This window comes from Ixodes scapularis, unplaced genomic scaffold (genome assembly GCF_016920785.2).
Source record: "Ixodes scapularis isolate PalLabHiFi unplaced genomic scaffold, ASM1692078v2 PGA_scaffold10__122_contigs__length_95168666, whole genome shotgun sequence".
Classification (NCBI taxonomy): domain Eukaryota; kingdom Metazoa; phylum Arthropoda; class Arachnida; order Ixodida; family Ixodidae; genus Ixodes; species Ixodes scapularis.
In genome coordinates this window covers 59779396-59802720 of record NW_024609836.1, presented here as the reverse complement: position 1 = coordinate 59802720, position 23325 = coordinate 59779396, and the positions used below count along the sequence as shown (strand labels likewise).

The following is a 23325-nucleotide window of genomic DNA, read 5'->3' as shown; positions in this document are numbered from 1 at the left end:
TGTTTGCTTAGGCGAGAGCCCTCCGCTTATCTTTCTTATCTCCTTGCGCGCGGCCCTCCGTAATCAAACTGCGCTGTGCAAAGAAAAATGAAGAAAAAAAGCTCCTCTTTTTCTTGTTTTTTCTCAGTTCCGTTGTTGTTGTTTTTTTTTGTTTTTTTTTTTTTTGCTGCCTTTCGCAAGATGTTTCGTTTGCTTAGAGAGCTTCTCCGCTCCTTTTTCTTACCTCCTTGCGCGCGGCGCGCGACCCCCGGTAACCAAACTGCGCTGTGCAAAAAAAAAGCAGAAAAAAAAATGGCTCCTTTTTGTTTTTGTTTTCTCTTAATTCCGTGGGTGTTTTTTTTTTTTTTGTTTTTTTTTTTTTGCCGCCTTTCGCAAGTTGTTTTGTCCGCTTAGAGCGCTTCTCCGCTTCTCTTACCTCCTTGCGCGCGGCGGCGCGCGAACCCAAAGTCCAAACTGCGCTGTGCAAAAAAAAAAAAAAAAAAAAAAAAAAAGAAAGCTCCTCTCCATGTTTTTTTTTCTTGCATCCGTTAAATCTTTGCGAATTTCTTTAACGCCTTTTGCAAGGCGTTTTGTTCGCCCACGCTGCCCATGCATTCGCGACCTCGCTGCACCAGGATAAAAAAATGTGCGTTCATTTCGCGCGCGTGGAGGGAGGGGGTCAAAACTTTGACGTCCGAGTTGGGGGCGAAAATGACGAAAATAACGTCCGAGTTGGGGGTGCGTTTATTACGCGAGTAAAAAAAAAGTCGAAATTTTGAGAGCCGACTTGGGGGGTGCGTTAATTACGCGAGTGCGTTCATTGCGCGAGTAAATACGGTAGTCATCATAAGTTTCAATATACCTCACAAAGAGTTCTGGGTTTCAAGTTTGGCAGCTTGTAAGAAATAGCTCTGATCCGAGCTGTGAAGTATGACTGCTGGAAAGTGTTTCCCCTTACTGTATTTATAGCTACAATTTCAGTAACAGGGTACTTTCTAAATTATAAAAAAATTTCTGCAACTGAAACTTACTGAATTTGAGGAAGATGGAATTAGAATGCAGGAAAATCCAAGTCATGTGAATCATAACGAGGAATAAAGTTAATTTGCGGTTTACATCACGGGGATCAGTTTTCTAAACGCTTTAACACCGGACAAATAGACCCGTCCCGAAATTCAGCCTGGCCCTTTCGATCATTATCATCATCTTTTTGTATGGCATCTGTGCTGTAGTAATGGCAGCCTTCTAGTAGCTGATGAAGGGAGAAGCTGAGGATGCTCCCATGTGCACGATGCAAAACCCGTGTACATTTGAGACGTCTGTACAATCCTTCGCACGACAGAAGTGCTGCGTCGACGCTTATTTTGGTCTGGTCAATCTTTTGGCAAAAAGTTGACTCTAAAGCCCCTTGACGATGAAAATTTTATCAAGCGGTCCTTTCGTTCACAATATCAAAACTGAAGCAAATCGAGATATCTATGATGTGAAGAGCCCATTCTCATGTGCCGTTGACATGCAAAAGTGATGGTGCCCGTTGAAATACACAGTGTTGGGAAGTACTTTAAGTACATTGTACTTAACAGTACTACTTCAAGCAGGTTAAGAAAACGTGTACTTTACTTGAAGTACATTCAAGTATCTACTTGTACTTTAGTTAGTCTTTTTTTCTTGTACTCTCCAAGTAAAGTAGTACATCTCCCAACTTCAAAGTGCGTTCCCCAAATTTGGACTTGTTAGTTAAATTTGTATCACGAAATGATTCTTTGGCAATCTCTAACAAAAATTGTGTATCGTCATTTGAAAATGCGCTGTCATCTTTCGAGACGTCACCCGATTATTTTTCTGAGTGAAGTAATGGTGGTTACAAGACTGACACAAAAGAGTGCCTTATCAGTAGATCGTTTTAAATAGTTTATCATAGAGAAGAAAACAACTATTCTTTGACCATTTGACTTTATTCAATAGTTGCCGTCATTTCCGAAAACAACTGATGAACACCCAGCTTCTCCCAGGTCAATGTATACAAGAACACTGAATAGGGGAATGAAAGGGCATCATAAAAAATTGTGTCAAAAAGCACTTGTACTTTACTTTGAAACTACATTGTATTTATATTGTACTTTATTTCAAGTGCATTGTATTTATTGTACTTTTTTTCAAGTATAATGCACCTGGCATACTTAGGTACTACTTTACTTGAAGTACACAACCTCTAATTTCCCTTGTATTTCACTTCCAATACTTTTTATATGTACTTTACCCAACACTGGAAATACATATCTATGGCTGCCATCAGTGCGGCAAAAGTTAAAACTGTTGTTTGAGCCACCAGATGGCAGGGGATTTTGAAAAGCACCATCTATAGGGTGTCCCAAGCAGACTTTTCATCGTAAAACGATCCTGAAAGATTGGCGCTTACATGTAGATAGCTCAGACTTTCACCGAACGTGCACCGAGCGGGTCAGTTTTATTGCTCGAAATCTCAAGGCGCAGCTCTCTTTCTGTAAAAAATATTAAAGCAAATCATTCGCCAAAGTCAAGGTTAGAGGCGCTCGCAAACGACCGAGTTGGCGACGCTGTTTACTTGTGGCGCCATCTCCCGACAGGCACAGCAAGCAGACATCAGCGCGTCGTCTGCTTGCCGCGCCAATCGGGAGATGGCGCCACAAGTTAACGGCGTCGCTAACTCGGTCCTCCACGAACGCGCCGAACCTTGACTTTGGAAAGTATTTTTAGGCGATTTCTTTCGAACGCTCGGTCACCCACACACAGTCATTACCTTCTGTCGCCCTTTTTACTGTGCGTTTATGCCGGAGGGTCATGAGATGCCGAAAGTGTCGTCAAAGCTATTATTAAGCTGCCGCCGGAGGCGAGACAACTGAAACTTCCCCACCATTATCGTCCCATGTGCGACTACAACTGTGATTCGCGGGCACGTCGAACTGACGGCTACACAACCAGTGAGCCGGTATTTGGGTGTCGAACAAAACGAAAGTCTCTTGCGTTTCGTTTGCCCGGCCTGCAGGCGATAACGCTCGGATCCGGATGGGCGGCTGTCGCGTGTTCCTCGGGCCTTGTCCGCCTCTTCACGCTGGGCGGAATGCAGAGCGGGGTTTTCCGAGTTCCCGGTCCCGTCGTCTGCCTGGCCGGTGCGAGCGACAGCCTGGCCATCTTCTATCACCAAGCCGCCGGTGAGCTTGTCGGGCTTCGCACCAAAAGAGAAGTTGAAGTGAAGTTCTGCTTTCTCAAACACTGTCATTTTATTAAGGCGAGAGCCTTATATGTCTCATCGTTCAGTCGGTCTTCAAAGTCCTTAAGTGAAAACACGTCGGCGACACGAAGCGTATGAAAACACGTTGACGGCGCAAAAGGTACCAAAACAAAAAGTACCAATGAAACAGCGCCAAAAGTGTGCCGTCAAAGAGTGCGCTGTCTTCGGAGGTTCGCTATCACCGGGACCACAGCCGATGCCACAATTCGAGTGAGCCAATGAAACGACGCCAAAAGTACATCGTCAGAAAGCGCGCTGTCTTCGGAGGTTCGCTATCATGTTTACGTGACCACTCAGGCAAATTAGAGGCAATGAAGTTAAGAAGGATGCCAAGGCGAATTAAGAGGAATCAAAGTGAATGTGCCTGTCTTTAATGCATCAGCGCTTGGGTTTTCGCCTTCAAGTCATCTTAGAGATAACATAAGAGACCCCGTGATTTTTTATTGCACAGCTGCGGGAATTCCCTGGATCGGCATCATTAATCTATGGGCTGTGACCACGTTGCGCAAGTCTCGTTACGTCATACTTTTTCTGCCGAATTTGGCGGGAAATTTTCTCCACCAAATATAGTGGGAATCCGATGTTACATGACATTGTCGTGTGGCCACGTTGCACGACATTGTGGTGCGATGCAACGTCTGTTCGCTAAATTTAAACGCGGTAGAGTAGCTGTGTGCAGCAAACCGTGCTCCGCCCTGACCGTCGCCGCAGTCAGTAGCAAGACAGAGCAAGGAACTGCTGATTCTTTTATAAAAGTTTGTAATTGCATTCCGGAAGATTACTCATCCCTCACTGTTCATCTTCATTGTGAGTGGGTGTTTGCTTGGAATTTGATTGCACTCTACTTAAATATTGGTTTTCTTACGGCGGCAGCTGTTAGTGGCATCCCTCCCGGTTTTGCGACAGCGTGAGCATAAACAAAATTAAACTGTTTCCCCGCTAAATTTGGCGGGAAAATGATGTCATGTGACCTGACGTCACCGGATTCAGAGACAAATTCAGGTTCTCGCTAAGTTTACTGAAAAAACAGACGTCACGTGACCTATGCGCCAATTCAGTTTCCCCACTAAATTTAGTGGAAAAATCCGTGTCACATGACGTCAGGTCATGTGACCTACAGACCATTCGGGCGGGAAGAGCGTAGAAAAAAGATGCCCTCCCCCCTCTCACCTCGCGCATTGTCGAGTGGACAGCACAGCTGCCGCTGTCTATTTTCGCAAGTTGTTAATTTAATTAAAGAAATCTTGCAGGAGGGGTGTTTTTTTCATACAGGCTTTGATTACGTAAACGGGACAAGGGCCGTGAGAGTTTATGGTCACCGTCTGCCTCAGGTCTTCCCGGGCAGCAGTCGGTGGCTATGTCGAGGTACCGGGTGGCCAAGAAACAACGCCCCGTCCTTCCGGTACAGGTCCCGTTGGGCTACAAGCAGGAACTCTCCTGGGCGGGGTAAGAAAAAAATCGCCCTTCTACTCGCGTCAAGCGACGCGTGCAGCCTCGAACAACAGCTCCTCACCGGGTTCTAGCTAGACCCATTCATTTCCAAATCAACGTTGAACTTGATGACATCACCTTTCGATGAACTCTCACTGAGCTTTTATGCGTTGTTGGTATTCCAAGTGAAGCATCATTTTTAAAGCATGGAATGCCCTTTAAGGGGGGACACTGGCTAGAGATTTAACTTCTGAACTACTCAAGTGATAAAAATGAAATTTGTAGGGGAGATGTAACGTCAGATGTAGGTGTGCTCTGCAAACTTTCAGCTCTCTAGGACTGCTTTACATACTTGCATAAGAAGATGTGTCACTCTTGGTTAAGAAATCTATGATAAGCAAATTAAGTTATCAAGCACCATTTTGACTGCTAGAATATAAAGTGGAAGAAGTGGAACTTCGGGCTATCTAGTTTTTATAACTCTAATGTAAATGTTTCAGGAAGAGTGATTACCTCAAAATATGATTTGCATATCTGTCCTATGTCAATTTTCGAAAACAGATTTTTTTCAATAAGGATTTTAACTCAATACGAAAGAAAGTAAAAAGCCCAATTCCCCAGTAAATTTCAGTTCAGAAACATTTTGATTGGGATATCAGAATACTTTTACCTTCGAACAAAAGATTCCTTCGCAGCAAAAAGCAGAGCTGAGAAAAATGCATTCAAACTATGAACTCCTTTACTTTGTTACTGCCTCAATCTGTTGAAAATATTTTATATTAGCCCAAGTATTTGGCGTATGGCTATCAAATTTAGTGTCAGGGTGTATAATTAGCCTCTAGAACCAAAAACCTCAAAATTAAAAAAATGATTTTTTTTTTTCAATTTTAAAATCTAGGTTGATGTCAGGATCCCCTATTCCTGAAATATTCCGTTCATCCTTTCATTTCCTTGCTAAATTTGTTGGGGAATATTGCCGCGGGCATGGCATAGAGGAAATGCCACTCTATACTTTTAGAAGATTCGTAATTACCCTTACCCAAATGTTTGACGCTCAAACTTTCTAGGCCGAATGTTCGAGGTACCGTGTTTGTACGATTCTAATGCGCCCTTTGGTCTAATTTGCAGGCAGGTTTTGCTTCCAGATATTCAAAAAGTAAATTGCTATTGATTCTAGCATGCAGGTAAAATAATGAAGATTGAACGCACACCTGATAAAACAGTATGAAACGCACACCAACACAAAAATAAATACCGTGCACTAGTCGCCATGGTCAAAATCCGACGATGGTTCTTCGGTTCTTCGCGGTCCACAGAGGTAATCCTTGCTTTTGTATAAAGCGTTTAAGTGCCGCACTTTTTGTGCTTGTATGGGTGCGCAACCGTTGCCTCTTGGATGGTCGCCTTCCAAACAACACTTTGTGAGCTCGTCGGGTCGCTGCGATTGCAAGCCCACTGAGTGCTGCTTCGTTGTTATCTTTTCCTCCAAGCGTGATGGTCTTTCATCTAAATAAAGCCTTTTAGGGAAATTTCTTTTGTTTTCCGTCTTAAAATGGCAGACACGAGTCCTTAGGTGCGAGAGAATGTGCGTGATATGGCACCGAAATGGCGAACGTGAACAGACGGTCATGATGGCAATGGGGCTAGCCACCCTATGCCGAATATTGCGTTTTGCTTATGAGCTTCGGTTGTTGGTTTTGACACCCAGACTTTATATGATACATCTCCCTTAACAAGAATGCAGCTGGAATTTAACAGGCTTGACCAATCTGCTATAGACATTTTTAGTGACGTGACAACTTTTTGACATACACCGGAGTCAATCATTTCTGTATAATGTTGAATCTATGTGGCTGTCTGCATTTAATTTCCAGTGACGAACTGTGTACCACTATTTAGGCTATGTGCTGTTTGTGGACACTACAAAATAAAGATTATTATTGTAACGCGCATGTAGAACATGTTCAATCATTACCATGTTCAATCATTACCAACTCGCCCAACTAACCACTTTACTACAACATGCATGTAGTTTTGGGCACCAATTCCGGCGAAAACAAGTGTGCATTAGAATTGTGCAAACACGGTAATAAATAAGGATGCCAACGTGGCCTTACCGAGTCAGTATTGCCCTAGTTCGATGCTCAAACATTCTAAGCCGAATATTCGAGATACCGAGCGTAGTAGCTAAGGAGCCCAGCTTGTCTCGCCAACACCTCGACACTCGCTTCTGCTCTCTCGACGCTCGTTCTTTCTTTTGTTTCTGGGACAAGTTCGCCGATCAAACCGTTATTTTCATCTTGCTATGCAAACGCAAAAGGAGACAAGGGACACATAAAAACACATCAGACGTGTTTTTGTGTGTCCCTTGTTTTCTTTTGCGTTTGCATACCAAGATGTTTGACCAACACGCCCTCCTAATTCTATCTATCTTTATTTTCAGTTTTACATTTGTCGATCCTATTCCATCCGCAACAATATACGTTACATGACCCATGACGTCATGACGTGACATCACTGTGATGTCACGGCGTCAAGCCTTAGTGTTAACATATATGTACTATGTGATCTCAGGTGTCACGTCAGGTCAATCACCCCAACAAATTTCAGTGGGGAATTGGACAAACAATATGTCTTTCTTCACTCCCCAAACCAGTGTTTGATGCCTTCTAAGCGAATTTAGACGATCAGTCCTTAAATGTTAGATTTCATACATCATAAGTACGGTTCTGTGTTTTCGGTGTTGATCTTTTTTTTTCAAATTTGGGGGAATTTTTTTTACGGGTTTACTTTTAGATGCGGAGCATCTCTTGCTCGGGTCTATGTCCCGCGGCGTCGTAGTCCGCACTCACACTACGCATGCGCAACTCTCCTCCTCCCCTCTCTCCAACAGCTGCGCGTTGCACTCTCCGCTCTCTCTCTCCACCAGCTGCATGCACTTCGCGTGCGTTCGCTTCTACTCACGCCGCGCGCGCATGCGCAACTTTTCTCCTCTAGTTTCCTCTCCTTCAAGTGTGAATATAAGCAGCGGTAGCGCGCTGCGAGCGTTCAAGGGGAGGAAGTGGCCGAGTGGGCTAACGCGTCTCAGCTCGGAGCGTGGAGCGAAAGCTTGCGCTGGGAACCTCCTGGGTTCGATCCCCGCAGCCCCCGCCCGTTTCGATCTGGATGAGTTTCGTACCGGCGCGCGTTCGTGTGATGACTACTGCGTGATGCACGTTAAAAAACCCAGGTTAGCGGTTGTACTGCACTGGCTAAATTGCTCATCTACAGCTAAGAGACCAATTACCCGTTGAGGCGCATCTCCATCAAGGCTGTATAAACATAAAGAGCAAACCAATTTCAGCGTGCGTTCAGTTCACCGTTGTTGACTCCACTTCACTCTGTTCTTCCAATGAAGGGTGATAGAACGATGCTCCGCATCACCCCATGGTTTCCCTCGGGAAGATGGTGTAATATTTCCTACAGATTCAGTGGTTTTTTGTCTAAATTGGTTATAACTTAACCAATTTATACCAAAAAAAACACAGAATCTGTGGGATATAATATACCCCCCCAAAAAGAATACCCCCAAATTCGAGAAAAAGAACAAACACTGAAAACACACAATCCTAGTAATTAGACCTTAAAGATGAAGCTTGCTGGTTATTTCCTTGTAAGACCGGCGAGATGGTCCTTTGGGTCTTTAAAAAATGCTGGTTTATCTCGTCTTAAGCTTGCCCGTTTCAGGGCAAGCCCATATATGCCATATTTGTAGCTCTTGTATCACAACCAAACTTACCTTTGAGATAGACAGTGTGCGTGCCTGAACGAACTGTGCAGGTTTACGGACGAGGGGTCTCCCTGTTACGCCGACTCAAACGGTACCGTCTGCGTGCTGAACAGTTCGTTCGGACAGAGCTGGCTGCCGGTCTGCCTCACAAAAGAACATGTGAGTACCTTAGTCTCTACTCGTTCCATTCGACGAAAAACTGTATGAAGTGTGACACTTTGCGGGGACTTTGGTCGCCGACAGGATGAGGACAGTGGGGACGTCTTTCGGGGTTCCCACCTCTGGCGCAAGTGTCCAATGAGGTTGATTAAAAAATTATCCGCGCCCTGGCTAAAGAATTTATTTCATCTAGAACTTTCTGAAGCCCAAGTCTCGTGAATTACTGCACAGGCAGAGCATCGGCCAATTTGCAAACGATTTATCACATCATTTACCAACCCTCTTTCATCCGTCAGAGTCGGCTCACGTACACGCCCAATGTCGTCGTCGGTTGAGGACGTGGATGGGCGGCCGGCTCCTTCTTCGTGGCCGACACTCGTGCATTCTTCACCCGAACGTCCGCATTTATTCAAACACGCTTCATCGCGACAAACACTTTCTCTATACCGTGCACAGTCTAGGATAAAAAATTACAGGTAGACACTTAAGCTTTGCCTTTAGAAGTGGAATGCGATAGCTAAACCTATAAACCTCCGCTCGTTCCCAAGCCTTGCAAGCATGTCTGCATGGCCTGGTCGGTAGCGTGTCTGGTTCGCAACCAAAGGGCCGTGGGTTTGAATCTTGCCTCCGCCTAAAATTCTTCGAATTATTTCTTCGAGGCAAATCAATTTATAATGTGAGATCATTAGAGGCATGCGGCGACCTTTAATTCACGTTACATGTCACGTTTTACGTGCGAGACATATGTTCATATTCCCCAATTTTACGAATTCAGGGCATTTTTAATGCACTGAGCGTGGTGGTTGATGTTTTCGAGAGTGAGTGAGTTTTTAAGAGTGTACTAAGAGGTAGTCTACATTTACTAACATCAGCGTTCGGGTTTTATATGTGTTCTGCCATTATGTGTACATGTTTTTTTGTTTTCTTTCTAAGGTGTATGTTGTGCGTGAGTGTGTATCAGTACTAAAGCCTTGGCTGTTTCTGGACATACGACAAATAAATAAATAATTAAATAAAAATCTTTGGCGCACAAATCAGTTGGAACCCATCTTGGCATGGATTCTACGAGTCCTTGGTCTGTGCCTCGAGTATGATTGTACCAGATTTGTAAGCACAGGTCACAGAATTCCCATAGATTATGAGGAGTTTATAAAGAAATTTTATTAGCAGCATTCACGAAAGTAGAAATATAATTCAATTTAGTCCACCAAGCCCTGTTGCAAAAAACTTTCCTGTGTTGGCACTTTCACTATGGGGACAGTTAAGTGGGGACTATTCCAAACTTTTCAGGCTACCGTTGTGTCCGGGGATGAATGAGAAATCACTGAAGTTCCAATGGTAGAAAGGTGTTGGTTCAATATTGTACAAGTTTTTTTGTTTTTTTTTCAGGAATAAGAGGAAACTAATTTAAACAAATTTTTGATGTTTTCCTTTTTGTTGTTTTCCTGTAACATTATCTGCACACTCTTAATTCGTCATGTGTTTTCTGTTTTCTTTTTTTTCAGACTAAAGGAAAGTCGGATCACTTCTTTGTGGTTGGGGTGAGCGAAGTGAGGCAGCACGTCAGGTGAGGTTGCCACTCGCTCCACCGCATTTTGGCAGTTAACATCGTTGACACACTTTATGAATTATAGTTTCAACCGTGCCTGCGTTTCAAAGGCTGGGAGCTTGCAAAAAAAAAAGAAAAACTGCCTGTTTTTGGTATATCTCAAAGGCACTGTAAATGCATGAAATTTATAGATCCTCTTTGAAATCATAATGTCACAAGATGTCGCGGTATCGCATGGCAACTGTCATGCTGACGACATCAGGTCACCAGCTTCCGCTGAATTTAGAAGAACACCTCTCTTTCACCACCCCACAGCCATGAAAGCCCTAAGAGCTGGCCTTAGAAATATAAAAACATTTTTGGAAGACTTTTTAGGGCAGTTTCGTTGCAAATTTGCATCTCCGCAGGTGCATCCCTTGCAAGGGGGCACGTTACCCCGCCGTGCTTCCGCGACCCGTCACTTCGGTCCTGGACTTCAAGCTCCCCCTGCTAGAGGAGAGCACGGAGAAGGGAAAGTTGGAGGTATGCGCGCCACCAATTCTTTCTTTGTCGTCGCGGCGGAAGGGTGTGTAGTTCTGTGACAAGCGGCCCGAAATCCGTTCCGACCGGTGTCTCTACCACATCCTTTATTGCGATCCCTCGATTTTCACTTTATTACGTCGCAGAAGCGTCGTGCTGTATTGGTGTTGGGGTGTCACAGCGGCAAACTACCAGTATGACGGTCCAGGATTTGGGGTGCCATGGTGACACTCGTATTCGCTCCAACCTTTTGCCAGCACTTCTACAACCGGTCGCTGAGATCGCAGCATCCGACTGTATTGCATTCTGGCTTTTGCGACATCATTGACACCAGCCAGGGACGCGTTCCAGCTACCGTATTATTAGTGACGGATGGATGGACGGATGCTAACGGCTGTACCCTTTATAACAGGTGGTAGCTTGCGCCACCTGGCAGGCAGACAGGCAGTTAGTTGTTCACGGTTGCCAACGCAGATTCTGCAGGCAGCCGTGGCGCAGCGTATATGTCTCGGTAGCTCGCGTCGTTTGCCTCAGTCGGGCTCGTAGCCTTTTTGAAACCGAGAAGGAGGTTTCTACCCGCCATCCATTGCAGGAAGAGTATGGGAGGGCGAGCCGGCTGGTGGAGCTTCTCAAGTTCTGGGACGAGAAAGGCATGGAGGTCTCGGAAGAACTTCGGACCACCCAGCAGAAGCTCAACCACACCCTGCTCAAAATGTTTGCGGTGAGTCTGTCGCGGAAATCTTGTCTAGGTGGCCGGTCTGTCTCGGAACCAAACATCTGACACCCACAAACGTTGCAAGCTCCCTTACTGTACAAGCGTGCAAAAGGTCCTTAGATGCGTAGCATTTATAGGGCCAACTCTAAGGATTTTGCATCCCCTCACACGGCCTCCACGACTTCGCAGTGTCACGTGATGCTGCAAAGGGTCACGTGACACTGCGAAGTGTCACATGACGTCTTTCCAAAGTCGCAGTCGCAGTGTCAGTGTCTTCCCACGGTCGCAGTGTCACGTGACGTCTTCCCAAAGGCACTTTGAATGCGCAGTACTTAGAGCTCTCCTGCGACGTGATGCGAACCGACGTCGCACCACGTGGTCACGTGGCATCGGGTGACACCGGGAAGTGTCGTCATGGTCACAGCGTGGTTTGCGAGAGACACGCCCTCTGCTTCCTGGTCTCTGTCGGCACGATCGAGCTTGCGCAAATTTTGAGATCATGCTTTCCGACGTTGCAGCTGGCAACCCGGGCAGACCGGGAGTACCGAGCGGTGGACGTTGCCCGCCTGATGCCCACCGAGGCGGTGGTACAGGGGGCGTCCCAGTATGCTGCGCGCTGCCACCACCTGGCGCTCGCCGAGAAGGTTGGACGGCTCGTCGAAGACTTTGACAGCGGGGAGGCGCTTGACGGCGGCTCCGCCGCGGAGGAGGAAGACGAGGACGTGGAGAGGGACATTCGCGATGCCAACTTTGCGGCGGCTTCAGAGAACGCCAAGCTGTCTCGGTAAGGGTGGCGGCCTTTCTCGCCTTCCCAAAACGTCGTGCCGGCGTGCTGAAATTCCTGGGACCGGGGTGGGGAAAGCGGAGGATTCAGGGGTGACGGCGAGATAGAATGCAGGATAAACAAGGTAGCGAAGCTCGGTTTGTGCCGCATTAATTTCATAATGGCGATAATAACCTTTATTTTGGTATGTCCACAAACGGTGCTAAGCCTAGAAAGGGGTACACTGTCATTAGAGTAGAAATGAAAACATACAGAGCAGAAAGAATGAAGACGAGCCGAGTCGTAAATGCACGCACTAGTGGCACGATTCCTCGTCGAAAAGTGTTTGGATTGCAAATATTTAAACTCGCCTTTTATGTATCTTGAGATTTAAAACGGTGCAAAGGATGAGAGAATGGATGGCAGTGCTCTGTGTGCGTCTTTGTTTGTCCAGGCTCTCGTCCTTCACACCGTTTTAATTTTCAAGTATGTACCTACTCGCCCAAGCTTCAATTTTATGTATCCTTCTCTGTCTTGCCAAATTCACATTAAGATAAGCTTGCACCGACTAGCATTGCACTATAACCGTTATTCGGTGCCATTGGAGAAAATAACAGTTAGCCCATTTAATTGTTATATTTGCAAAACTGCTATCTGCAAAAAATGAGCGATAGTTTTGCCCGTTTTTTGTAGTATAGTAATTGAGGGCGGCAAGATCAGTTGTTCCTTTTCTAAGGTAAATTAAGTCAGAAAGTAACAATAATTAATTGCAGTGTGCCAAACTTTTGCAAAGTTGTCTATCAATTATCGGTTGCATCATTCGTCAGTGTGTAGAAACAACTTCAGTGTTATTTGACAGTTTTGATCCTCTCTGCTTACTTCTACCACTGTTGTAGGACGTCATCTTGATACTGTATCTTCGACGTGTTATATTACATTCTTCTAAAATTATCTTTGTTCCCACTGTGGAGACCATGCAGAAGGCTCGTGTCAACACGTTCATACCCAGAACGAGAACTAACTTTATTCTCTCGAAAATAACATACGAAGCCGCTCCGTGGTGGCACAGGGTTGCCTGCGGGAATCACATACGCGAGGGTTGCACCCTCTACACCCACATGTCGCAATTATTCGTCAACTTCAATAGTATTTAACCACCACGTTTCACGTTAAATATAAATGACATATTATCAGGAAGGAAGACCTGGAGCCTTGGACCTGGAGCCCGAATGGCACTTGGGAAAACGGAAGTCCAGGAGGAATTTGTGGAGGGATTTTCAGTCTTGCTAAAGATGATTTTGTGTGTACACTAACATACATTAGCCTTTACTTACTGTACGCTCCCTACCATGGGTGTGTTCACTGGCAGCCAGAGTTGCGTGCTCTACGGTCAAAGGCCAACAAGCAACCAGAAAGGATTCTCTCAATTCCTCCTTTCTATTCAAGAAAGAGGGAGATCCTCCTTTCTGCGGGAGTGAGCTTAGAGACCCGCTTTTGTGGGGAGAGGGGAGAGAAGGGTGCGAGAGGCGATGAAGGAAAGGGATATGGGAACCGGTTTTCTTCCAGGCAAAAGACAAATCTGTAGGCGGTTGGCCCTTCACCGTGTAGTGACGGTAAGCGTTGGCCAGATCCCTTATGCACCTTCAAAACTAGCCTGTAGTAGACAAGTTGGTTAACCCAAACCTTGGGCTGATGACCACGTCTGAATACATCATATGGACTGGTGAAACTTCAGTGATTTGAGAAGTGATTATGAGTGAACTAATGAGTCTGCTTGTCTTCTAGGAGCGTCCCCAAGGATAACTCCTCCGTCCTCAAGCCAAAGCCGGTGCTGTTTCGAAAAAACTCTGACGTTCTCATGAGGTCCACAAACGACAGCGAAGGTACGGCGGAGCCGCTTAATTAATAATAATATTATTATTATTATTATTGTTTTTCTTATTTTAAGAGGCCACTAACAACCCCAAGATTGATCTTCTTTTTACTGTCTCTTCCCCGAATTCGAGCTCCTCCTCGCTTATTTCTTTAGTGACGTAATTGACGAAGACATCTTTGAACACGTTAAGAGGTGTTGCAAGTTGCACTGTAATGATTATTACAGTGAAATCTCGTTTATTCACTCTCTTGATTTAAGCTCACGGATAATTCAAACTAATATGCAGGTCCCGTCCCATGTATTTCCATGACGGAAACTCCCGGTAATTTAAACTTTGCATTTTTCAAACAAAGTTGTGGTCCCCCTCGGGTTCAAATTAACGACATTTCACTGCATTGTAATTCATAAAGTATGTTTTTCTCGGCAACTGTAGAGGCATTACACTGCCGACTTAGAAAAATAACAATCAAAGACCAGAAGTGTTAATGACGAAACATCCGCCGTCTCCTAGCTTTTCCTTCATACTCTCAATATGACGCGATGCCGGAATGTTTGTCAGAACGGCGGTACGTCTCATTTGAGGACAGAATCCAACTTCCGACGATAAATATGCGTTGAGGTTTTTTCTCGTAATCGTCTTCAACAAAGCGGTTAGAACAGGGCGGGGGGGGTATAAGACTGGCCCCTGCAGCTGTTCTTCTAGGATTGCAGCCAACCGAGCATTATTCTGTGCTTTGTCTTTTGAAAAAAAATTGCGTAGCACAGCACTTTTAGATTTGTTAGTACCGGGGCAGACCTTCACGCAGCACCTCTGCGACGTCGCCCCTCACATTGCTCGACATGAATCGCTGCGCATAGTTTTCTTCCTTGCCGTTTTAAAAATCGTTTCAGACCAACTAACACCGCCAAAAAAAGAGGAACTGGAAAATGATGCGTCGTCTGCATGCAAAGAGAGGTCTAGCGAAATACTCTCGCTGGTGGTCTGGCAACATGCACGTGCGCCCATGAAAGACGAGAGGGAAAAGAAGTTCAGCAAATCTTTCTGTTTGAAGTCATTGAACAAGGCAAGGAGTGCACCGCTTTGCTAACTACGTCATGGGTTCGGGCGAAAGTTTCAAATTAAGCTTTCCGAAAATATTTTTTTTTTCTCTGCAAATACAGTTTTCAAGCTTGATGTTTTTAGAGCGATCCCGAGAAATCATTATCAGTCGTTTGCAAAATAAAAAAATATATATACTGTATATAGATTTTGGGGTTGTCTGTAAACTTTTAAGATGCCAAATCTTTTTAATTGTAATAATAATAATAACTATCATTCTTTATTTCTTTGGTGCCCCGGTACAACCGTGAGGGTTTTGATGTGGCGGCACTGCTTTGACATGTTGTTTAAGACCTTTCGAAAATATCTAATGCTTTGAGATGTTGTTAAAGATCTTTGGCAACCGTGGCTTCAACATATTGCGGTTTGTGCAACTACATATTGGGGAGCATAAGGAGCGACTGAAGTAGTATAGCTTCCTAGCAGATCATATCTGCAGCTACAATCGCGTTCGATCATGAGCAGCATGGCTGGAGTGAGCAACGGCAGTACATTTGCGGCTAGAATAAACCATAATATGGCCGAGTGTTAACCTCGTTTATTGGTTGGCTACGGGTTTACATTGCCACTGAGTTATGGTAGCGTGAGCACTGAGGGAGTGTCATGTGTCCGCTTTCTGCACTAGTGATTGCACCTGTTGCATTGTATAACAAGGGACAGAGTTACAGCCTTATGCAATGATTTGAGAGGGTAGTTAATGCAACTCGCCAGTTGCTTGCTAGGACATACTGCTCTTGTTTCATTCTATATGGCCAGCAAGTTGTGCCAAAATGTCACCTTCCACATGCGAGAGTAGGACCTAGCCTAAGAGAAGAAGCACGGTTAGAGAGAGTGAGTGTGTGACGAAGTTCTGCCACTGCATCCGTCTTCTCCTCGATGGCTGGGGAGCAGACAACATCTCGGCCACGGGTTTCCCGTTCCTTGTCACGTGTGTGGTAACTGTTAACCAACGACAAAGAAAGAGGAGAAGAAACACCCTTCAAGGTGTTTCTTCTTTGCTTTCTCAAAGGCTAAGTCCTCGTTCGTAAAGAACCAGTGGATATCCAAACGCTGTAGAGGTAGTAAGACAGCCATTACTAGAACTACCAGACACCGCCAACGTTTTGTGTCCGAACACTCGACCCCGATACCACTCCTCTCTCCGTGCGAATAGCAGAAGGCGATATTGCTCACTCTGATTGGAGGGATGCAGTGGGTGGATACAAAGAACGCCAGCCTTTGCGTCTAGTCACTTTCCTTCCAATCAAAGCTTGGTGCTGCGAGTTCACTATAACTGCTGCGCAAGAAGCAGACAATTTCACTTGCCGTGCAGAATGGCCGACGCAAGACTGCAGTTGGCTAGTAACTTCCGCTAGAAAGTTTGTGGGTTTTTTTTGAAGTGGAGTGCACTTGCGTCTGTTTTCAGAAAGCGTTGAAAAGAGGCAGCCGGAACAAGCGAAGGTGCTTTCCGTGTCTCCATTTGTGGCCAACCCTTTCAAGGTAGGTCAACTCTTCTCGGATCAGCTTGCACGGCACTGAAATATAGAGGCCAAGGTACAAGATTCAGGAAGAGTATCTTGCACACAGTATCGTGCTAACTTTCTTACTCTGGGACAACCCTGAATAAATTTGGGGCGGGGGGGGCTGAGGTTGTCCTTTGACGTTTGAATCATCGTGGACGGTCACAAAAACATCACACGTAATTAGAAGCTTTTCCGTCTCCTCTCTACTTCAGAAAACGAGCCAGCCTCAGCGCGTAGCCAAAGGCATGGATGCGGTCATCAAGGAAGCGACGGCGCCAAAGCCCGTTGTCAGCACGCCCGTGGTTCCAGCCGTTGCGTCCAGAAAGACCACCAAGGCAACCGGCCAGGAGCAGCCAAAAAAAACCAAGGTGAGTTCTGGGGATAGTATACCACACGAGACGAGACATAGAAATTTGTGCTGTGCATTTAGAATTACACAAGTAGTCGATTGCGTCTTCATTTGTCCCCTCTGTCCAAGATATTGTTCGAGCTAATTAGTAGTTGCTTTGTTCTCTTTTCAGAGTGCAGCGAAGCAACTCAAGCTCTTTGCAAACCCAAAGCTTTTGGCGAACAAGGGCGACGCCTCGGAGAAAAGCGAAACGACAGACAGCAAGGATGAAGTTGAAACGCCAAAGCCTCAAGAAAACGGAACACATTCGTCCCAGAGTTTGACGGCGAATCAAGCCGCCAAGAAATCCGGCTTTCAGCTATACCTAGACTCTGTGCGTGACGAATTGACCGAGGAATTTCCGGAACTCGACGACAGCGACCTCGCCAAGAAAGCCATGGCAGACTTCAGAGCGCTGCCTCCCAAGGAACGGACGGTGAGTAACTTGTGTTTGCGTGCGTCAATGATCCGTTTTCTTTTGTTCGAAGCAAAAGCTTGAATGGAAGGAAAATACCATATTTTCCAGACTATAGTTCGCATGTATCGTTCAACCACAGAAGCAAAATTTGGTTGAAAAAAAAGCAAGAGTTTTTCCTTAGATAGTTGGTACCCGGTGCACAGTCCGCACATAAAAAATTCTCATGCTTGGCACACCTTGATCAGTGCCTACCGTATTTGCATGAATATAACGCAACCATGAATATAATGCAACAGCAAGTTTTGATGCCCTCAAAAAGAAAAAAAAAATATTATTGAAACGTGAACCGAGGTTGCTTAAATTTACCGCACTTGGAGGCATAGCAGAAGTGAAAAAGCAATGGAAATCGAAGAAATATCAGTTTCTGTTTTTACTGCACTCATCCTCACTGCTCAGGTCCTTCCGTTTGCAATCTACTTGGCGACTTTGCAGATATGCAGCAGCACGGCGCCGCTTGTCTGATAGTTCACTTTTCTTTGACAAGCTCCTCAGCAGCCCACAAGCAAACCAAAGCACGAAGCAGAAGCACCAACACGCGAACACCAGATCACTCTGGAGCAGAAACTAGAAAATGCACAGGCAGAAAAAAGACTGCTGAACCCGACACACGATCACACACATTCTTGTTCTGGTTCGTCCACATAAACAAACACGGTTGGTGGTCTAGGCTTGGCTTGTGTCGACTTGGTCAGTGCCCACAATCCCGCGTAGTGTGCTGCATTTCTGCGACGCACAAAAACAAAAGCGACAAAAATGTTTTTTGTGTTTTCTATTCCCCCTTCACGTGGCCAATAGCTAATAAATTCCCTCCCACACCCCCACATATTTTCTTACCCGATCTTCTGCATTGAGCCGGAGGGATTGCTTTCTCCAGACTCGCGCGCCTCGTGACTGAACTCAATTCTGAATATAATGCAAGGTGCGTTTTGAAGCTTGTAATTTCGGAAAAAACTTGTATTTGTGCAAATACGGTATTTAATTAGCTCGCAAACAAGCTTGTATCATACATGAATTGTCATTAACATCCTGTCATTCACAAAATCCATCACGTCTTGTCATAATGAGCAATCTGGAAAAAACTAATTATCGTGTAAAATCTGAATTTTTAAAACACTTATTTAGTTTGTGGAGAAAATTTGGCATTAATGGGGAAACTAGAGTGGGAAATTTTTTGTGATCAGGATGGCTACGATAGGCTGTAGAATGGAAATAGCGAGTTAGCACCTGTTTGTTGTGTACATTCTTTCCTTGTCCATTCTTTTGGGCACTGTTTTTCATCATCTTTAAAGGGGTAGAGAAACAAAATTCCAGCGCTCATTTCCTAGCTTGAATGTGTTGCATGTTGCACCCTGACCTCAAAAATACCAGTCTTCCATTGAAAGGCACAAGAAAACTAATTTTAAAGCTAAATAAATGATCTTTCAATGTGCACCTGGTGGATGCATGCGGAGCCTATTTGGGAGGTAGTCTAGCAACGTTGTGGAATCTGTTACGTAGTCGTGACGTAGCAGATTCCTTCGGAGCAGCGCCGCTCTTTGGCATTATAACATCTTCCCTCTTAGCTTTCCTCCTCAACTCACAAGTCGCGCATTGTACCAAACGGTCCAAGAAGACGGAAAGGAAGGACCTTTGTTCTCGGACCTTGTTCATGCAACTCGGACACAGTCACTTTCCCCCTAAAAGATTATGCCGTCGCTCAAAGCTCAAACAAAAGTTGCTTTCCCCACCCCGTTCAGCCCTAAGCTGACAGTGTTGTGGAAGCTACGTGCTCTTTGGGCCAGCTGCACGCTTGTCGCCCCACGGGTACTTCGAATGGCTCGGTTGTAACGCGCTGACGCTATTGACACCACCACATCGCTGACAACGCCACCAAGAGCAAAGCTCATAACCACGGCTGCCTTGTTACGTCACGAATGCGAGGAATCTTTTCTTTCTGTTTTTCTTTGCGCCGGATATCCCATGACGCATCGCGCTCTCCGTTCGCTTCTCTCCGAGCGCTTGCTCGAGGGCACCGTTTGGAACGAAAAATATAGCCAGTCGTTCAAAATACAAACGTGCGATTATCATTAATTGTTATTATCCATCAGGCTTGACTCATTTCCAAACGAAATTTGAATATTTCAATTTTTGTTTCCGTACCCCTTTAAGCGGGGACACTACCCAGAAAAGTCAACTTCTGTACCACATGCTTGGATTTCAATCAAAGTTGCAGTGGAAGCTTATATGAGTGGCAAGTCCATCACTGCCGAATTTCATTGTTTCGTGTCAATTGTGACGCTTGCACCAAATGTTACAATATGGAAGTCAGTGTGTTCGCTAAGGAAAACTATTAAATACAAATTAGTGATTTTTATGTATAATATAGTCATAGGAATACCCATAGCACATACACAGCTAGTTTTGCTATATTGCATTGTTTTTTATGAGTTTAACTCCATAAGAAGATTACAATTTTTTTTTCATGTCGGCACTTTTTTACAAATGTAGTTTTTTTTTAGCATGAAAGAATGTTAAAGCAGAAAAACTAACCAGCCAGGCATGTTCCTCACAAAATTTTGTCCCAGAAAATTACTTAAGAATAATTTTCTATTGTGTAATAGGAAAACGATAGTTCTCCTAAAGTGAAATTTATGCCGAAAAGTTGAACGGAGAAAAATGCATTCAAAATGCTCCAACCCCTACCTTTTCTCAATGAACCGAAAATCATTCATAAAAAAATAACCATGCAGTGTAAACTAATTAATCTTTCTGAGAATACTCTCTAGATGTTTGTTGCATTTTTTCGAAATCAACTTTTTTTGCAGAAATCGCTTTATCTGGGTAGTGTCTCCCTTAATGATTACCAACTTGCCTACCTTACCACCCTACTGGAATTATAGCAGTTTCAGAGTTCCAAATGCTGATAGTGTTGAGATATGAGTGCTGATTAGTGTAACAATCATTTAAAAATTGGCTGCATGGTTGGTCATTCTGCCGAACACCTATAAATGCGGTGGCTTTATTGGGTGGTTGGTGTTCTCGGTTCAGGTGGTGCTTAAGGTAGGGTTTCGTATGGAAACAAATTATGTCACACCATTGTCCCTTCGCGACGCTGCCCGTGCTTCCCTTCAGCACCACCTGCATACAAAGCTTTTGCACTGAATTTTCTGGGTCACCAAGAGAAGGGAAATGCACTCTCTTGCTTGTTCCACTCCTCGTTTTGCACACTGTTTCTACATTACCTCAATTTGCTTTCCTCTTTCTTACCCGTTCCATCCCTCTCCACTTCGTGCACTTTCTCACACCACCTGCTTCTGCTCCCCCCAGTCCTGCATGCTGGGTCCATAGCTCAGTCAGCAGCGCACTCAACTTCCAAACCGCTTGCCTTTTTTTTCCAAGATCGTTTAGCAGTTACAGTCGGACCAACCTACTAGTGATGCAAAACTATTGATAAATTGACTATCAATATTATTGATAGTTTTTCGAAAACTATCGATAGTGTCGCAAAACTATTGATAGTACTATTGAAAGTTTTTCGATAGTCGACTATGGATAATACTATCAATAGTTTTTCGATAGCCGACAATCGATAGTAATATCAAGTTTTTTTGTGTACTATCGGTAGTTTTGCACCACTAGAGCAAACACAGTTGCCGCATGCCGCTTGCTTCCCTTTCTCCTCTTTTCGCCCAAACTCCAGTCTTCGTCATTACTGAAAGCTGAACCAAAGTTGGGATGTTAAGTGCTTGGGCTAGTTGGTGCCCCATTTGAAAAATTAAAGCGAGAAAAAGAAGAGGGACCGACGCAAACTGCTAGTGTCGCAAAACTATCAATAGTAAACCGTCGGTGGTACTATAAATAGGTTTACGATAGTCGACTATCTATAGTTTCTTGATAGTCGATTAACAATCATTTTCCGATAGTTGACTATCGATTGTACTATCCATAGCTTTTTGATAGTCAACTATCGATAGTTTTTCAATAGTCTACTATCGATAGTACTATCTATAGTTTTTTGACAGTCGACCATAGATGTACTATCGATAGTCGACTATCGATAGTTTCTTTTACTGCGACATCTCTGCGCAGGCTCTTGTGCAACTCTTTTGTCTGGTGCATACATGCATGCGTCCGTGTGCGGCGTGCTATCAACATGTGTTGAGGCGGCGTTGCTGCATTGCGTGGACGGCACCACGAACACCGAGCTCAAAATGGGACGCTTTACAAACGTTTGTGCGTGGCGTTTCATAAAATCCTTCTTTACCCACTGGCTCTGACTGAAACATCGCACAGCCTTACTAACCATGGTCGCGACATACCGGGAGAAGGAGCAGGTTCACGGTGACCTTATTTCGGTGGAGACCGACTTTGACCGTACACTCCGCGGCTACATTCCAGGATATGGGGCGTTCACTAACCTCGCAATCTATGAATCGGTCACTGCTTGTGCTATCTTTCCGATTTTTTTTACAACTTTTTTTTTTGTCCTAGAAGAAAGTTTCATTTGGTTATCTCCATTGTTTTTCTTTCGCACGAATGTACCCCAACTTTGGGGTTACGGAAATCGGGGAGGAAATGCGGAAACAAAGTGAAATGCCTTTTCCTTCTTATTTTACTTCGTCATGGATGTCCTCCAACTACAAGGTCCGCGGCTGCGTCATTCGGGTAGGATGAATGTTCGCGGACCGCGCACATTCGTTTCCAAAAAAAACACTGTTTTTTCGGAAATAAATTTTTGCCCAAAATGTTGGGTGGGTGATGACTCGGGGATGGGCGATGACTTGGGATATTACGGTATGCATTCATGATGCCCATCCAATGCCTCGAAAATGTTTGTGGCAGTACTCTACTTGGAGACAACTTTTTGTGGTTAGGCAGTCAAAGGTCCAAAGCGCATGCAAACTCCTCTTCTCGTCGGAAATGCCACAGGAAGTTGTCCCCAAGTACAGTGTTATGCATTTAAACTTTCTTAGTGCAAGTCCATTGCATGTTGGCATGTAGTATTTCAAGCTAAAACACTCGTGCTGGTATTGGTTTAGCAGTGAGCACATCTCTTGACCAGCCGATGTCATAGAAAACTCGTGGATCTGTCTCCCAACTTCAATTAGGGCTGGAACGAGAAGGCGAAAAGACCCGGCGGCGGCGACGACGCAAGCTCACCCGGCGGCACGAAACGCAACATCTCCGAGACAGAAGAGTCGTCGATGAGCAAAAAGTCTAAAGTAGACGGCAGCTCGAACGCCAATGGTTAGTACATGTACACGGCCAGCACTTCCTGCGAAATGGTCGGGCTCACGTCTGGCAAAACCAAGGAACTGGACCCACTGTGTACATTTCCAGATTTTAACGCTACACATAGATCTCATGTAATGTTTCGGTGATTAGCGGAGACCAATCCCTTATTCTGTGCCGGCTTTTCCGGGCAGCGATTTGTGTAATATACTGGATGTTTTTTTACCCTTTTTGATGTCCTGTTTCCTTGTGTTTCCAATAAATTTGTTGATCCTTTTCATTTCAGTATCGCGTGGTTACAAGTATATCAGTACGTTTTTCGTGGCACCGCAGTAGAAAAAAAAGTGTCATGGTTGGATGTTCTGTCAGGTGGAATTAAGCCGCGATAGCGCTTGACGGAGTTTTTAATGAGCAGCACCTCGAAATGCCTTCGTGCCTGCTAGATTATTCTACCAATGTAAAGTTTGTATCAGACTACACAGCTTCATTGCGGGGGGGGAGAAAGGGGTGTTAGCAAACTACTTCCCTCTCTCCCCCCACCTACTTTGCACTTATGGCCTCACTATGGTGCAACCAACATGAACAGGCAAGGTCCACGCAAAAGTCCCGTACAAAA

General features: G+C 44.9%; 1 protein-coding gene across 1 annotated transcript in view; it reads left to right on the top strand.

Moving 5' to 3' along the window:
• Positions 1 to 22989, top strand: part of LOC8052242 (WD repeat and HMG-box DNA-binding protein 1) — a 43358-nt gene extending 20369 nt beyond the window's left edge. Inside the window, exons 15-26 of the mRNA XM_029991648.3 lie at positions 3005 to 3170; positions 4582 to 4696; positions 8501 to 8609; positions 10115 to 10176; positions 10566 to 10680; positions 11270 to 11398; positions 11911 to 12176; positions 13941 to 14038; positions 16536 to 16609; positions 16845 to 17000; positions 17154 to 17456; positions 22586 to 22989. Coding sequence (XP_029847508.2) covers positions 3005 to 3170; positions 4582 to 4696; positions 8501 to 8609; positions 10115 to 10176; positions 10566 to 10680; positions 11270 to 11398; positions 11911 to 12176; positions 13941 to 14038; positions 16536 to 16609; positions 16845 to 17000; positions 17154 to 17456; positions 22586 to 22729 — 1737 coding nt within the window. The 3' untranslated portion in view covers positions 22730 to 22989. The remainder of the gene's footprint in view (positions 1 to 3004; positions 3171 to 4581; positions 4697 to 8500; positions 8610 to 10114; positions 10177 to 10565; positions 10681 to 11269; positions 11399 to 11910; positions 12177 to 13940; positions 14039 to 16535; positions 16610 to 16844; positions 17001 to 17153; positions 17457 to 22585) is intronic.
• The last annotated feature ends 336 nt before the right edge of the window (positions 22990 to 23325 follow it).